This window comes from Podarcis gaigeae, assembly GCF_964106915.1.
Source record: "Podarcis gaigeae genome assembly, chromosome: 6".
NCBI lineage: Eukaryota > Metazoa > Chordata > Lepidosauria > Squamata > Lacertidae > Podarcis > Podarcis gaigeae.
Genome location: NC_139682.1, coordinates 4,352,276 through 4,368,641, shown reverse-complemented (window position 1 = coordinate 4,368,641; position 16,366 = coordinate 4,352,276). Strand labels below are relative to the sequence as shown.

General features: G+C 45.9%; 1 protein-coding gene across 2 annotated transcripts in view; it reads right to left on the bottom strand.

Annotated features, from left to right (window-relative positions):
• Positions 1–12,621, bottom strand: part of RSPO4 (R-spondin 4) — a 33,940-nt gene extending 21,319 nt beyond the window's left edge. The window contains exons 1-2 of one of the 2 annotated variants that reach the window (XM_083744750.1): positions 12,603–12,621; positions 11,616–11,694 (exon numbers count right to left, since the gene is read on the bottom strand). In XM_083744750.1, the coding sequence (XP_083600876.1) occupies positions 11,616–11,694 (79 nt within the window). In that variant the 5' untranslated portion in view covers positions 12,603–12,621. Of the gene's footprint in view, positions 1–11,615; positions 11,695–12,060; positions 12,178–12,602 lie in introns of those variants that run through there. The other variant, XM_083744749.1, reaches the window with a different exon arrangement.
• Positions 12,622–16,366: the final 3,745 nt, after the last annotated feature.

The following is a 16,366-nucleotide window of genomic DNA, read 5'->3' as shown; positions in this document are numbered from 1 at the left end:
AAGTGGGAAGGAGTTCCATAGTTTAACTGTGCTGCTGCAGATTTTGGTGACTGAGCCAGGAATCTTCTGCACGCCAAACTGTTGCTGTACAACTGAGCTACGGAAGAACATAGGCGTTCAGAAAGGGCTCACATCTACGCATTGAAAGTACACATGTTACGGGAGCTCCCCAGCCCAGCCCAAGGCCCAGGCATCACAGGTGTGGCTGCTGCATTCGTTGCCATGTCCTTCAGCCTCAAAATTATCCTTCTACCAGAACCATTTGAAATCTCCCTCTTGCAATCACCTGCAGATGGCCCGTCTCATATCCTCATGAGAAAGTGTGACTTGAGGGCAGCAAACCCATCATAGTTTGTTTCCAGACAAAGAAAGGGATATCAGTGAGTATGGGTAAAAATGCAAATTTGTGTTTTAAAGGCATAATAACTAATTCACACTTCTCAAACCAGCCATGAGCTGAAACACCCTGCAGAATTTAATTTTTTCTGAATTTTACAACGCCCTTCCCCAACCTAACGATGAGTACGGAAATGCCGACGTTATTGGGAAGTCTGCACAAAAGGCATTGATTAGAGAAAATAACATTGCTTGCTTTTTAAAAAATTGATTTTCTTGAAGAAGAATTGCGAATTGCTGCAGATATGGGGAGAACTAAATCCAGGATTAGAAAGCGAGAGAAAGTGAAATAAGCAGATTTGTCCATGCACATTCGTGTGCATGCCTAGTTCTACAAACACAAGGAGAACCATACAGAATCAGGTCAGGAGTCCTTATAGGCCCAGTATCCTATTTCCAAGAGTGGACAGCTGCAAAGTAGGAAGTGAGTTGGCAACAAAATACTGCTGGATTTTATAGGTTTGATGTTCTGGAGTTTCCATGTGATTATCATGGCTAATTTAGCCATGGAGAGAAATCTCCTCTTCCCTGAAATAATCTAATTCCACTTATAAAGCCAGCAAAGCCACATATTGTGTCAGTGAGTTCTACAGATTAACTCAGTATTAACTTCTTTCTTGTGTCCAATCCTCAGTCTATGGGGTGGAGGATTCACTGTCTGCATGTGCCCCCCCCCATGCACACACCAAACCCCTCAGAATCATTGCATGTAGAAATGTAGCATGTCAGAGAAAAAGCTGCAGCTTTGTGATTTGACTGCCCGCTCCCAAACAAGAAAAGTACAGCTGGATCAGGCCCATTTAGCTCAGCTGATTCCTGTTCTCACAGTGGCCCACCAGGTGCAAGCAGGATCTAAGTGCAGCAGCTCTCCCGTCTGAAGGGATGTTCCAAGATCTACAGCGGAATTATTGGAACATCTCCATTGTAGTTAGTAGTCCCCTTGAGGCCTTATCCTCCATGCAAGTGAACGAATCTCTATTTGATGCTATTTTAGGTTGCATCAACCAAAGTGTCCAGGTCAAGGGAAGTCATAGTCCCACTCTATTCTGCCTTGTTCAGACCCCACCTGGAATACTGTGTCCAGTTCTGAGCGCCACAATTTAAGAAGGATGTTGACAAGCTGGAAGGTGTGTAGAAGAGGGCAAAAAGATGATCAAGGGTCTAGAAGCCAAGCCCGTATGAGGAACGCTTGAGGGAGCTGGGTGTGTTTAGCCTGAAAAAGGGGAGACTGAGAGGAGATATGGTATGCCCCCCAGAGGACGTTAAGATCCACAAATGACAACATTTTGGAGGTCCTAGTTCGCAAGGTGGTTAGATTGGTCTCAACTAGGGCCAGGGCTTTTTCGGTACTGGCCCCGACTTGGTGGAACGCTCTGTCACAAGAGACCAGGGCCCTGCAGGACTTGACATCTTTCCGCAGGGCCTACAAGACAGAGCTGTTCCGCCTGGCCTTTGGTTTGGACTCAGTCTGACCCTTATGTTTCCCTCCCCTTATGGTTTTGATCTATGAGTTACTTTTAAAATGAGGCTGCATTTTAAATTGCATTTTAACCTGTATTTTAAATTTGTTTTTTTCCCTATTATGTTTTTACTGTAATTTTACTGGTGTTAGCCGCCCTGAGCCCAGCTCTGGCCGGGGAGGGCAGGGTATAAATAAATTGTTTTATTATTATTATTATTATTATTATTATTATTATTATTATTATTAGAGCCATCTTCAAATATCTCAAGAGCTGTCACATGGAGGATGGAGTGAGCTTGTTTTCTCCTGCTCTGGAGGTAGGACTCGAACCCATGGCTTTAAGTTACAAGACAGGAGGCTGCAACTAAACATCATGATTCTAGCTGATTAAAGGGGCTCAAAATTAATTTGGGGAATGATGGGAAAATTTCAACATATTTGGTTTTTTCTCTTCCTCTCTCTTTTTTTTAATATAGATTTTTATTAAGTTTTTCTTTTACAAATAATTCATACAACCATGATTACAAATTTGCTGATTTTTGAACTTCCACCAGCACCTCCTTCAATCATCCATTTTTCTTATCTTCACGCATTTTCTATGTAATATTGCCAATTTAATATTAACCTTCCATCTCTATTTCTTTTTTACATTATACCTTGTATTATCACAAAGCCTCCTTAAAACCCACTAGCATTGTTTGTTCGTCACATATAGTTTTCAGATAATCCGTAAACTTTCCCCAGTCCTCGATGAATTTGTGATCTTTCTGGTATCTGATTTTTCCAGTCATTTTATCCAGTTCTGCATAGTCCATAAGTTTCATTCTCCACTCATTCAAGGTCGGTAATTCCTCTTGTTTCCATTTTTGGGCCATTAATGTTCTTGCCGCTGTTACTGCGTACTGAAAAAGTTTATAATCACTTCTATTTATCTCTCTTCCTGTTATTCCTAACAAAAAGGCTTCTGGTTTTTTTAACAAACGTGTATTTAAACATCTTTTTTCAATTCATTATATATCATTTCCCAGAAACCCTTTACCTTCTTACATTCCCACCACATATGAAAAAATGAACCTTCTTTTTTCTCTTCCTCTCTTTCCACTACAAGGGCAGGCTACAGACCAGAGACGGAGCAAGGTGGGTTCTGTGGGTGTGGCTGCCCCAGGTGTCACCTCCAAGGTGGGTTCAGAATTCTGGGCAACCCTTTGCTAAAATAAAGCATGAACCCCCCCCCCCAAAAAAGTGTCCCCGGATTCCTTGAAAAAAATCTGGTAACCATATAATAACAAGGTCCGGCTATCATCCTTCTTCGTCCTTCCCTCATAGTTTCCTTGCAAACACAGCCTTCAAATTCCAGCCTGCACTTGCTCAGCCCTTCTCACACGCATTTCAATTTTCACTCCATAGTTCTAATAGTTTCAGTAATTTCTCTGACGGAAGGAAAGCAAATCAAGCCACAGAGTCCAGATGAGAAGCTGGATCTGAGCCTTCATGCTATCCCTTTTGCATACCAAATCTTGCTCAAAGTCCAAGTTCAGATTGTATCAATTTGTTGCTCTAGTGATGGACATACTTTCCGCACTTCAGCAGATCACAGAATTTACGAAAAATCAGCTCCCTGATCCAGCTCTAAAGATAAAGGTAAAGGGACCCCTGACCATTAGGTCCAGTCGTGGCCGTCTCTGGGGTTGCGGCGCTCATCTCGCTTTACTGGCTGAGGGAGCCGATGTACAGCTTCTGGGTCATGTGGCCAGCAGGACTAAGCCGCTTCTGGCAAACCAAAGCAGCGCACGGAAACGCCCTTTACCTTCTCTCTGGAGCGGTACCTATTTATCTACTTGCACTTTGACGTGCTTTCAAACTGCTAGATTGGCAGGAGCAGGGACGAGCAACGGGAGCGTACCCCATCACGGGGATCTGAACCGCATGCCACTGCTACAGACCACCAAAAATTATTTGAGACTACTAATACTTAACTCACTGGAAGGACAGATCGTGAAGCTGAGGCTCCAATACTTTGGCCATGAGAAGAAAAGACTCCCTGGAAAAGACCCTGATGTTGGGAAAGATGGAGGGCACAAGGAGAAGGGGACGACGGAGGACAAGATGGTGGGACAATGTTCTTGAAGCTACCAGCATGAGTTTGACCAAACTGCGGGAGGCAGTGGAAGACTGGAGTGCCTGGCGTGCTCTGGTCCATGGGGTCACGAAGAGTCGGACATGACTAGATGACTAAACAACAACAAAAATACCTAATATTTCCAATAATCCCCAGCCCGCAGGGAGAGAGTTCAGAATCCCTTGCGCACACACAAAGACAGTTTCTGCTACGATCTGACATTCATTCAGCACTGATAGTTCGATGTTCGTGGCTTCAGTGAACCCTGGTCTCCCAGGTCTTAATGAAATGCTCTAGCCACTAGACTGCCCAGGCTCCTTCTCTGCTTATGTCTCTGGATGCATTCCTTCTCCTCCCTTCATCCAGTCCCCTCCAGCTCCTGGAAGCGTCTGTTTCGCAAACAGGTGTCTTTGTTTTGTAACCGGAGCTGAGCCAGAGGTTTCTGACCCACAGCCTCCACTCCGGCCCCCAAACCAGCCTGCCTGCCACCTCTTTCATCCCTCACATGCAGGAATTCTGAGAAAGCCAGGGTTTTACTGAAAGTATTTTGCATCTGGAATTGTCGCCACTCGAATTCGAGGCCTGCATTTTTTCGGCTTAAGTGCCTGGCCTGGAGCCTGCTCTGGTTCAAGCATCTAGCGCTTGGCCGCACCCACCCAGAGGTGCAGAACAGAAACTGAGAAGAAAGACCACGCAGGTGATAGCAGGGGAATCTCAGGTTCAGATGCCAGTTAAGTCATCAGCAGGCTTGAGTGGTTTGGCTCTCCATCTGTGAAATGGGTAGATTAAGGGCCAAGTTTCAACAGCTACTTTGAGGATGGACAGAATGTGATCAGAAATGTAGAATGAGCTGCTCCCAGTGTACTTTCATCCCCAAAATTCCAGGCTACCACCCAGCCAGGATTCTTTAACTCTGGGCTAACAATCAGGATGGGGAGGGGCAGGAGAAATTTGACCCAGTTTGCATTTAATTTGCACTTTTGAAAGCAATGTGCAAACCCAAACATAGCTGCACATCAAAATCCGCCCTTGTCCGTATTGTGTAATGTGTTTCGCCAGCCAAGTAATGTGCTCAAAAATGCACAAACCAGGGTAAAGCGTGCAGAGAAACACATATAATAGGGAAGATACCATGCAAAACTGCTTGGGATTAGGGAACATTGGTTTGCAAGCATGGGTCCCTTAGGCAACAGCGCATAGAAAAATGTGCGTTATCAGCAGCACTAAAAAGCTGCTAAATTTCCATGCAGACTTCTTTTAAAAAAGAAAAAAATTACAGGCTGATGTTGGAAAGAGGAGGACTGAATGGAGGACTGGAGAAATGAGAGACTGAAGGAAACTGAAAATTGACCACTTTGCTTTGCCCTCACTGCCATGTGCCTGCGTTCTAGTAGATTGACGAACAAGCCTCTCTTTCCCTTTCAGAATGGCGTGTGTGGGCGGCACTAGGCACCAAAGCATCCCATAACTGTCCACCCTCGGCCCTGTGCGCCACTTGCCAGGCCTCACTGCATTGCACCAGAGCCACAAGGCATTTTTTATCTTTGGCACAGCCAGGGATGGACCGGGGTCCAGAGCTCCAAGTCTTTCCTGCTGTGCCCCAGATCTCCTATTACTTCCCTACTCTTTAAAAACTTTAATAATAATAATAATAATAATAATAATAATAAAGTTTGCTTACAGAATGGGTTGGAGGAATCGCTTGTCTTCAGTTTCTCTCACTTTCTCATTATTCCACCCCTAAGCTGACGTTTTCACAACAGTTCACCATCTGGGTATTTATTCTGAAAGTCCTCACAAAAATTCAGCAGCCTTTTAGTGTGCTGCTCTTCCTAACGTACACATTTTCCCATGCAGTTTCTCCCAATATAATGCATGTTTATATCCAGTCTTATTAATATAGTAATTGTGGTTGTTCTTAATTATATGCATTTTTAGAAATGCTTTTTCCTAGTGTATCCATTTTTTTGTACCCAGATTTTTTGGGGGGTTGGAAATGTACATTTCAAAGGATAGCCGTGTGTTGGTCCACATACGGTTTTGAAAACTGTCTATTAGGTAGGTTTGCATCAGAATGTGACCTGAAGTGAATTTCTTCCTCCAGCCCATGCCTGGAGGTCCTGTATACATTTAGGCACCTTCGTGCTGCAGATCCGAACCTTGAGCTCTTCAGCTACCCAACAATGCCCCTGGCTCCTACACACCTAGCTGCTTACACACAATACATTTAAAGCACACACCCCCTCAGGAATCCTAGGATCTATAGTTTGTTTAAGGATGCTGTAATGTTTCTAGGGGTTGCTCGTGCATAAGTTACCGCCACTCCTGGCTGGGTTACCTGGGTGAACCCTTTCTGTCTGGACAGCCTTTCACCCGTGGCTGTCTCAGTCGCTGGCAGAATCCGTCAGTGGGCGTTTCTTGAACTTCTTCCAGCAAAGAAGTTCTTTGACGCCAAGTCTCCTCCTACTCTCCCTGCGCGGAAGTCTTCTGCGCAGGGAGGGTGTGGGCAGCAGAGTACCCGTGCTCTCCCCGCTGGTCTCCGGCGAGGAGTCCTGGAGCCCCCTCGCCGATTCCCCCATCTGCCCCCCTTCTCCACTGGTGCTACGCTGATTTCCTTCCCCAGCAGATGGGCTGCCTCTCGCCCTACTGGGACCCTCTCCGGCATCCCTCCGGAGCCTTCCCTCCGCCTCTGGCTCCGATGGCAGTTCCCTGACAGATGCTGGGAGTTCTAGTTCTGTGGGGCACAAACTACAGTTCCCAAAGTTCTTTGGGGAGTGAAATGTCCTTTAAACATATGGCGTGTACACAGCCACGGGGAATTATAAAACCAGTGCATCTGGCTAGGTCCCCATGTTTCAAAGATCCCACAAACAACTTCATCCTCACATTATAAGCCATAACTTTTACCAAACTTTTAGAAGACATCTGAAGGCAGCCCTGTTTAGGGAAGCTTTGAATGTTTAATAGGTTATTGTAGTTTAGTGTTTTGTTGGATGCTGCCCAGATGGGTGGGGTATAAATAAATTATTATTATTATTATTATTATTATTATTATTATTATTATTATTATCACATGGAAAGCCCTGCCTCAAAAGTGCTGCATTGTCAATAACAATATCATGAATCGTCTGGGAATCTCCGGATCACTGGCAAACTGAGGCCTTTGCAATATTTCTGCAGACGCTTTTTCCAATGAGATGATTTCCAACAGGGAAACCTGTCCTTTTTTGCTACTGGGGAGGGGGAATATGGGGCAAAAGGACTTAGCTCCCGGACCGGACAATGCCATTCAGACCTGGACAGCTTTTGCCCAGCAGTGGGCCAGCCAAAGCCTTGCATGCCCCGTGCTGTGAGCATGACAGCGCCTAAGCAGCTCTAATGAGAGGATGGTTTTTTCCGTACGCTGAATGCCAAGTATTGCTCAAACCTTTCAGACGGCACAAAACCCATCCGGTTCTTATAAAACCCGCCAAATCCGTCCAGTTCTCCAGTATCTCATATGCTCTGCTGTATCCCTTTTGTTTTCCGTCTGTTTACTTTTCCATGGACAACCAACTCTCTCCACCTGCTCCTCTCCAAAAGCCATGTTTGCCACTATCATGAAGTCTACACCACACTGGCTCTCCAGCATATTTTCTGAATGTCTCTTTGTCCCCCATGAATGGGGTTCTTCTTGTTTTGGGTGTTGGTTGACTGTGTCTGCTGTGGGTGCAATTCTACCTTCAGAACATGCGGCTCGTTGCAAACTGATGTACTTTGGCAGTACAGGCAGCAACTGCAGTTGGAGGGAAATCCCGACGCAAATTTCACTGTCCATTCAGCCTATCTACGGGACTGCCTCTCCTGGTATGCCCCGCAGAGGACCTTAAGGTCCACAAATGACAACACTTCGGAGGTCCCAATCCGCAAGGTGGTTAGATTGGTCTCGACTAGGGCCAGGGCCTTTTCAGAACTGGCCCCAACTTGGTGGAACACTCTGTCCCAAGAGACCAGGGCCCTGCGGGACTTGACATCTTTCCGCAGGGCCTGGAAGACAGAGCTGTTCCGCCTGGCCTTTGGTTTTTACTCAGTCTGACCCTTATGTTTCCCTCCCCTTCTGGTTTTGATCTATGGGCTACTTTTAAAATGAGGCTGCATTTTAAATTGCATTTTAACCTGTATTTTAAATTGGGTTTTTTTTTCTTCTTCCCCCTATTATGTTTTTACTGTGATTTTATTGGTGTTAGCCACCCTGAGCCCAGCTCTGGCGGGGTATAAATAAAATGAATAATAAATAAAATGAAAAAAATGAAAAAATGAAATTGTATTATTATTATTATTATTATTATTATTATTATCATCATCATCATTATCTCTTCTGCTCCGCTCAGCTTGAAGAGGCAAAAAATTTCCCTGGGGCAGAATAATACAGTGGTACCTTGGGTTACATACGCTTCAGGTTACATACGCTTCAGGTTACAGACTCCACTAACCCAGAAACAGTGCTTCAGGTTAAGAACTTTGCTTCAGGATGAGAACTGAAATCGTGCTCGGACCCCCAGAACAAATTAAGTACTTAACCCGAGGTACCGCTGTATTACAGAAGGTCGTGACGATTGCTATCTGAAACCATCAGTGGCATAGCGTGGCTTGCTGGTGCCCGGGACAGGACAAGTGTTGCACCTCCCTTGTGGACTGGGCAGCTGGGCTGGGACACATGCTTGATGGGGCGTGTGCCCCGCCCCCTGGTCCAACCATGCTATGCCTCTGGAAACAATATTCACATTGGGCTGTATCTGACCAAATCAGAGTAGACCCATTGAGTTCCACCAGCTTGACTTAAATCCATTGGTTTCAGTGGACTTAAGTATGACTTAACCAAATCCCCCATCGGAAACCCAGCCTCACAGGTGAGAAGGGCATCTCAAACCACCTGGCAGCCATAAGAGAGCATCTCTCTCAGTCCCTACCTGACTCACTAAATGCATCTGTGATTCCATGAATTTGATAAATGTATCTGCACTTTAGAGATCCAGTGGTGGTGTACTGAGTGTTGAACTCAGACCTGGGAGAGGAGAACCGGGGTTCAAATTCCCAGTCGGCCAAGCGAAGTTCATTGGGCTGTTGACTGCCTCTCAGGCCTCTCAGCTTGTCCTACCTCACAAGGTTGTTGTGAGGCTGAAACGGGGAGGAGGAGAACTACGCAAGGCCTTGAGTTCCTTGCAGGAAAGGAAGGGAATAAATGTAATGAATTTAAATGAACAAATAACACACACACCCCTTGCAATTACTTCTGGTATACTAATTTCTTTTAGCATTTGGCATCTGTTTCCTTCTATGATTCCTCCTAATATCATCAGTCTCTCATCATCAATAGGCATTGAATTACTTTTTCCTTCCCTTTATGCTCAAGATGATTCTATTGCACCATTTTGCAGTGTATGGAAAGAGATCACACACCATACGGGTGTCCTCTATGCCAATCTTTCTGTCCAGGGAGACAGCAATGCTTATCCCAAACTATTCACAGTATCCCTTTAACTCCTGCCCATTGTCTGTATTTTCCAGGAGCACCTCAGGTGTCTGATTTAACACCAAAGTACCTCAGCAGGAACATAAATCTTCCATCGAGGAAGCTATCCCCTCTGACATCTACAGAGTATAACATTGGGTATCATTTCCTTCAGGATATTTCCATAGGATTCTGCGGGAACCAATGAAAGCAAGCCCTGCTGAATCAGACCGAGGCTGGTCCATCTCACCCAGTATCCAGTTTCCAACAGGGGACAGCCAGGAACCTCTACAAAGCTCACAAGCGGGGCAACTGGTATTACTGGATAGCCCTACCCTTCACAAGCGGAGCCAATCCTTTTTTCAAACCACCTGAGTAGGTGGCTCGCATCACCACTTCTTGTGGCAGCGAGTTCCATAAGCTAACTGTGCGTTTTCATGAAGTCCTTTCTTGGTTCTGTTTGAGCCACCTGCCAGTGAATTTCTTTTAGCAAGTGGCCACAAGAAGAAATTATACTACCAACGAAAGAAAGGCAACTGTGTGCTTTCTCAACACCCTGATCATATCCTCTCTCAATTAAAAAGCCCCATGTGATTTTAACTCTCCTCGGGTCTAGGTCTCCAACTCTCTTAGCTGTGATTGCAAGGGGTTAGACTAGATGACTAGATGGCCCTTTGAGTTCCTTCCAACAATTCTATGATTCTGAAATCACCCTTTTCTGCGTCCTTTTCAACCCTCTGTTTTTAGGTTTGCCACCCACCATTTGCCATTTGCTTTTCACTTCCATCCTGTGCGATACCTGATTTTGTCCACCTGTTCACACACACATGCACACACACACACACACACACACACACACCCTAGATAACTTCATCGTTTGGGAACGAGAGATACCCAGTTACACAAGTGTGGTTTTTCAGGTGATGCACCTGGTCTGGGAGAACGCAAGCTGATTTTTTTTTCTTTTTACAGCACCTTTTCCAGAGCAGAATCTACCCTGCAAATGCTTCAGATGGAGCAATGCTCAGCTCAGAATGGGCAACATTCAGATTTGAGCCCAGGAGCTGGGATTTTACATCTCTGGGGAGCCCCCGGGAGACGGAGGAAGGCGAGAATACGGCATGCCTCATGCCCATCAGCTAGGCCTGGCTGGTGTGCCCACCTATCCCACGATCAGTTCCACTAACAGGTTCTTCAGGGTTTTGGAGTGCCTGCCAACCTGCACGACCTATTTGATTGCAGATGAAAGCAGGGCACAAAAGATGGGTGAGGACAAGTGATGATGAACCATCAGAGAGGCCTCTATTATAACACCTTGAAAGAAAATGTCTCTGACCTCTTAACGCCTCACCTCGCTCCCTGCCCTGATTCGCTTACTGGGTCTCGGGGTGACACTCATGTCCCCTCCTTCCCACTCTATCCTATCCAGAGCTATCTGGATAGGGGGCAAGAACTGGGATGGGTGTGATAGGGGGATTTCTGTCTTGTCTGGTCTTTTGAATCAAACACAGGACCAGCTGGTTCATACCTAAAGCCTTGTGCCTGACTTAATCTTGAACATGCATCCCGAACAATTCTTGCCCTGCCTTGAAAAAATATTTCCAGACTAGCATTATTGACAATATCTCAAGGTGAGGGCATTGACCTTCTAAGAAATTGATCATTTCCCTATAAATAGCAGCTTATAGCCACAATCTGGAAGAGTCGTGAATACATGCAAATCTCCTTGTGGCAATAAGAAAGCACGGACAATAGCTTTGTCTGAAAAATTGAGCAAAAAAGTGAAAGCCTTTCTCGACTGAGAGTTCCACGAAGTGGCGTCCTCTGGACTCCCAGTTACAGCTCTGGAGAAATGTTTTCCCATAAACTCTCTGCTCTTGGGGAGAGCATGGATAGGGGATAGTGGGGGTATCTGTGTATTTACTTGTTCTTATAAAATTTAAAATTAAATTTTAAAAAAGAGATTTTTCCAGAGCAGTTTGGGATCGAGCACAACGGAAGGCAAATTGCGAACACCTGTCGCAGCATTCGCAAGACCGGCTCGGCACCGAAATTGACCTGTGCTGGCACCGTGTGGTGCGAATAAGCGCAGAGCCCTGCGCGGCTCTGGAGGCGAAACTGAATGACCGAGCGGACGCGACCCCTACCTCGTTTCTTCCTCCTGGCTTGAGCGAGCATTTCCATGGAGTTTACGAATAACAGCAACAGGAACAGAATCCACTGCATCTGGCCAGGAATAAATTGGCGCAAGGGAAGAATCAGATCATTCAGGCGGCTGACAGTTCTCCTGCTGCCAAGCGCAGATTGAGCAAAAGGAGGGAAAACAGCTCTCTCTCTCCCTTTCTCTTTTTGGAGGGGAGTGGGATAAAAGAAAAAAGTGGGGGGAAGAGAAAATGATGGGGACAAAAGCACGGTTCACAGCATCCCCCGTGAGGTGGGTCGTGGCACCAGCTGGTCACCAAATGTGGCCTCTCTATGGTGGCATCAGGGAAGATGGCAGGAGTTCAGCGGCCGGTCCCAAGAACCATGGCACAGAAGAAGCTTCGGTGGCAGATCCAGGGCACTCTTAGAAGTGGCAGTTGTCCTCCTCACCTGTCTCACGGGCAGCACTCCCAGGCCAAAGGGAGCAAAACCCTGCAAAGTTCCTTCTCTGGAGAGCTACAGACTTCCCCTCTGCGGAGAGCTGCTGGTCTGCCTTGCGCTGCTCAAGCTGAACTTCTGCCATGACTCGGAAATCAGGTTCAATGTAAAGCCCTTCCAAATTATCGGGGTGGAGTCAGGGAATTAACCGTGTCCCTGCCGGCGAGCCGCTCGTTCACCCTTGCCCCCGTGTCGCCGTGCCCCCCCCCCCCCGTTAAAGAAAGACAGACTTCGACAGACTTTCTGGATTAGTCAGACACAAATGCCCCCAGACTTTATTTCAGAAAGGGGAAATTTAATCACTTCAATTTACTCAGCCGCATTCCATTTGACAAAGTCGGTGTCTTTTGGCAGGGGGTATGAACAGCCAAAAAACGAGAGAGAGAGAGAGAGAGAGAGAGAGAGAATTGAAAATCAAAGGGACTCCCTCTTTGCATTTTTACAGCCACTGTTTATTAGAGCAACTAATAAATTTTCATTTGATAGCTACTGACCTGGGACGTTTGTTTCCCAACGTTATCTCTGCATCGCGGGAGATTTCCTTGTTCATTCCCCTCCTGTGAGCAAAACAACAGCAGATTTCTTCTGTATGTCTTGCGTATTCGTTAGCTGCAGTGCTGCTCTTTGAATTTTCCACACATTTTCAGCCAAAAATGAACGTTCTCCTGGAAAGGAAAATCCAGATTGATTTTTAAGGGGCAAAACAACAAAGGTCAGAAAACAAGAGGCAGCTGCTTTTTTAAAAAATGGAATAATTTCCCTGTCACAACTGAGCTTCTAATCGTTCACATTATCTACATTTGGACGGAACACCATTGCACAGAAATATTAAGGAGGGGGGCAGCTTGGAAAACTTCTTTAAATAGTGAAACTGCCAATTTAATTTCCCCCCAAAATAGCAGCTTAATCCTCCTGGTGACGGAGCGTATTGAACATAAACTTCAATCTTCTTTGCTTTTTAAGATTTGGAAATCTTTGAAATGAAGAATGTTAGTGTGTCAACATTTATGTATTCATTTAGCAATATTTATATGCCACTTAATCAAACATATCTCTGAAACCATTAAAGGTAAAGGGTAAAGGGACCCCTGACCATTAGGTCCAGTCTTGACCGACTCTGGGGTTGCAGCGCTCATCTTGCTTTATTGGCCAAGGGAGCCAACGTACAGCTTCCGGGTCATGTGGCCAGCATGACTAAGCCGCTTCTGGCTAACCAGAGCAGCGCACGGAAACACCGTTTACCTTCCCGCCAGAGTGGTACCTATTTATTTACTTGCACATTGACGTGCTTTCGAAATGCTAGGTTGGCAGGAGCAGGGACCGAGCAATGGGAGCTCACCCCGTCACAGGGATTCAAACCACCGACCTTCTGATCGGCAAGCCCTAGGCTCTGTGGTTTAGCCCACAGCGCCACCTGCGTCCATTATGCATCTCTAAAAAGGGCATGAAATATGCCTGCAAAATGATGGTTAAAATCTTTCACAATTAAATGAAAATATGGCTGTGTATTAATTTATTATTTCTTCTCTCCCCCCCCCCCATCTGCATCCTGCAGTTAAAGTAGTATCACACCACTTTAAACATTCATGGCTTTCCCCGGAGAATCATGGGAAGTGTAGTTTGTTAAGGATGCTGAGAATTGTTAGGAGACCCCGCCCCCTATTTCCCTCACAGAACTACAATTCCCAGAGTTCCCTGGGAGGACTAACTGGCTGTTAAACACTTCTGAGAATTGTCATTTTCTTGTGGAAAGTCATCAGCATTTCCATGCAAATTTATCCTAATATGCACATGTTTGCATGTAATTGTGCCTAATTACGCACCTTCTTGCAAAGCAATTTCCCTTAACGTAATGCAATTTTGTACACTGTTTTTTACTGATACGTGCCTTATTTATGCACTTTTCATACCCCAGTATATGCATTTTGGTAAACATTGCTAGGCTGGAGAAAATGCATCGCAAAATTCACCTATAAATGCAAACAGGATCAAATTTCTCCCCCATTCCTAATGGGAAGGAAAATTGCTGGGGGAGGTGATTTGTAGCAGGATCATACCTTATTGACATTAAGAATTTGGGGCCTTTTGTCCTTTCCACCTTAGTTCTGGGTATCCAGAACCGTGGAAATATTTCAAATTTTGTCCTTTAGTCTTCCACACTCAGCGGGAGCTTAGAATCTCGGATTTCTCCACCTCCTGTGATATTAAAGAAAGGTTTTCCCCTAACGTTCGACCTCAGCAAAGGCTTCTTGCTTCTTGCTTTCTTTTTAAAGATTCTCCTTCTTGCTATCTGAGAACAGCATGTTCACGGCTGGAGGTGGATGAGGCTCAGGAAGAAAGCCACAGATACCTACAAATTTAATGCTGGCGTGCAAAATGAGTTTGGCACCTCGGGATCGGCAAATATGTTCCAGTCCCGAACATCTCCCCTTTAATCTTCTGTTCTCGAGCGTCAGGAAGTGGTGTTCCTTCATCTCTTCCGCCTACAATTTTTCTTCTAGATCTTTGATCAGCTCCATAACTCTGGAGAAATCCTCTCCAACTTTCCAGTGCTTTGCCAGGGCTGCAGTTGCCTAGAAAAGACTATTTGTGCTGGAGACTTCGAAGGGCCAAGCTGCATGTTACCTGGGGCTGGATTCAACCCGTCAGACTAGTGAGAGCCAGAACATGGGCGCTGCTAGTGCAATAGGCTTTCTCCCCCACCAGCCCACGCTTCCCTGCTGCCCCCCAAATTGGGGGTCAGCACTGAAAAAGTCCTCAGAACAGCATGATTGGGGAAGAGAGAGGAGATCTTTTCAGCTGCCAGCAAAAACATTTCAGCTAAACATATGAACTTAACAACTTGTGCCCCTATCTGGACAAGGATAACTGTTCTGTACTGAGTTGAATAGGATCCAAAATGCAGCAGTCTGATTGGTCCTAGAGCAATAGGATCCAAAATGCAGCAGTCTGATTGGTCCTAGAACAATGCAGCATTATGATTGGTCCACAGGAGCCACCCAATACAGCTCCAGATGGAAGTGAATCCGCAACCTGATTGGCCTACAGGAGAATCCTGGAATTAGCCAATCACATGCGTCCCATTGTGTAAATAATGTATAGAAAGCAGATATTTTGGGGGAACTTCCATTCCTCCTGACCTCTATGAGCTGAATAAAGAGCATGAAATCCACTCTCGACTCCGAGTATATTTCAATAACCTACCTAACTTCTGCCATCTGTGCTCTGGTAACTGCTAGGTTTGATTACTGCAATGCGTTTTTCATGGGACTAACTCTGAAGACGGTTTCGAAAATTCAGCTGATGCCGAATTCAGTGGCCGGGTTGCTCACCGAGGCAAGACGGTTTGAGTGTATTAAACAATCCTGACCCAACTGCACTGGCTGCCATTCAGTTTCTGGTCCCAATTCGAAGTCCTGATTTTGATCTTAAACGGCTCAGGACTGCAATACCTCAAGGACCGCCTCTCTCCATATGAACCTACCTGGACCCTGAGATCACCATCTGAGGCCCTTCTTTGTGTGCCTCCTCCTCAAGAGGTCCAGAGGGTGGCCACATGAGAACGGGGCCTTCTCTGTGGTGGCTCCCCATCTGTGGGGCACTCTCCCCAGGGAGGCTTGCCTTGCACCTTCAATATATATTTTTAGGCACCTGGTGAAAATGTTCCTCTTCAACCAGACCTTTTTGGGTTATCAGCATTCTGTTGTCTTTCAAACATGCTTGAGGGAGTGGGGGTGTTACTGTTGTTGTTGTTGTTGTTGTTGTTGTTTAGTCGTTTAGTCATGTCTGACTCTTCGTGGCCCCCTGGACCACAGCACGCCAGGCACCCCTGTCTTCCACTGCCTCCCACAGTTTGGTCAAACTTATGCTGGTAGCTTCAAGAACACTGTCCCACCATCTCGTCCTCTGCCGTCCCCTTCTCCTTGTGCCCTCCATCTTTCCCAACATCAGGGTCTTTTCCAGGGAGTCTTCTCTTCTCATGAGGTGGCCAAAGTATTAGAGCCTCAGCTTCAGGATCTGTCCTTCCAGTGAGTACTCAGGGCTGATTTCCTTCAGAATGGATAGGTTTGATCTTCTTGCAGTCCATGGGACTCTCAAGAGTCTCCTCCAGCACCAGAATTCAAAAGCATCAATTCTTCGGCGATCAGCCTTCTTTAGGGTCCAGCTCTCACTTCCATACATCACTACTGGGAAAACCATAGCTTGAACTATACGGACCTTTGCTGGCAAGGTGATGTCTCTGCTTTTTCAGATGCTG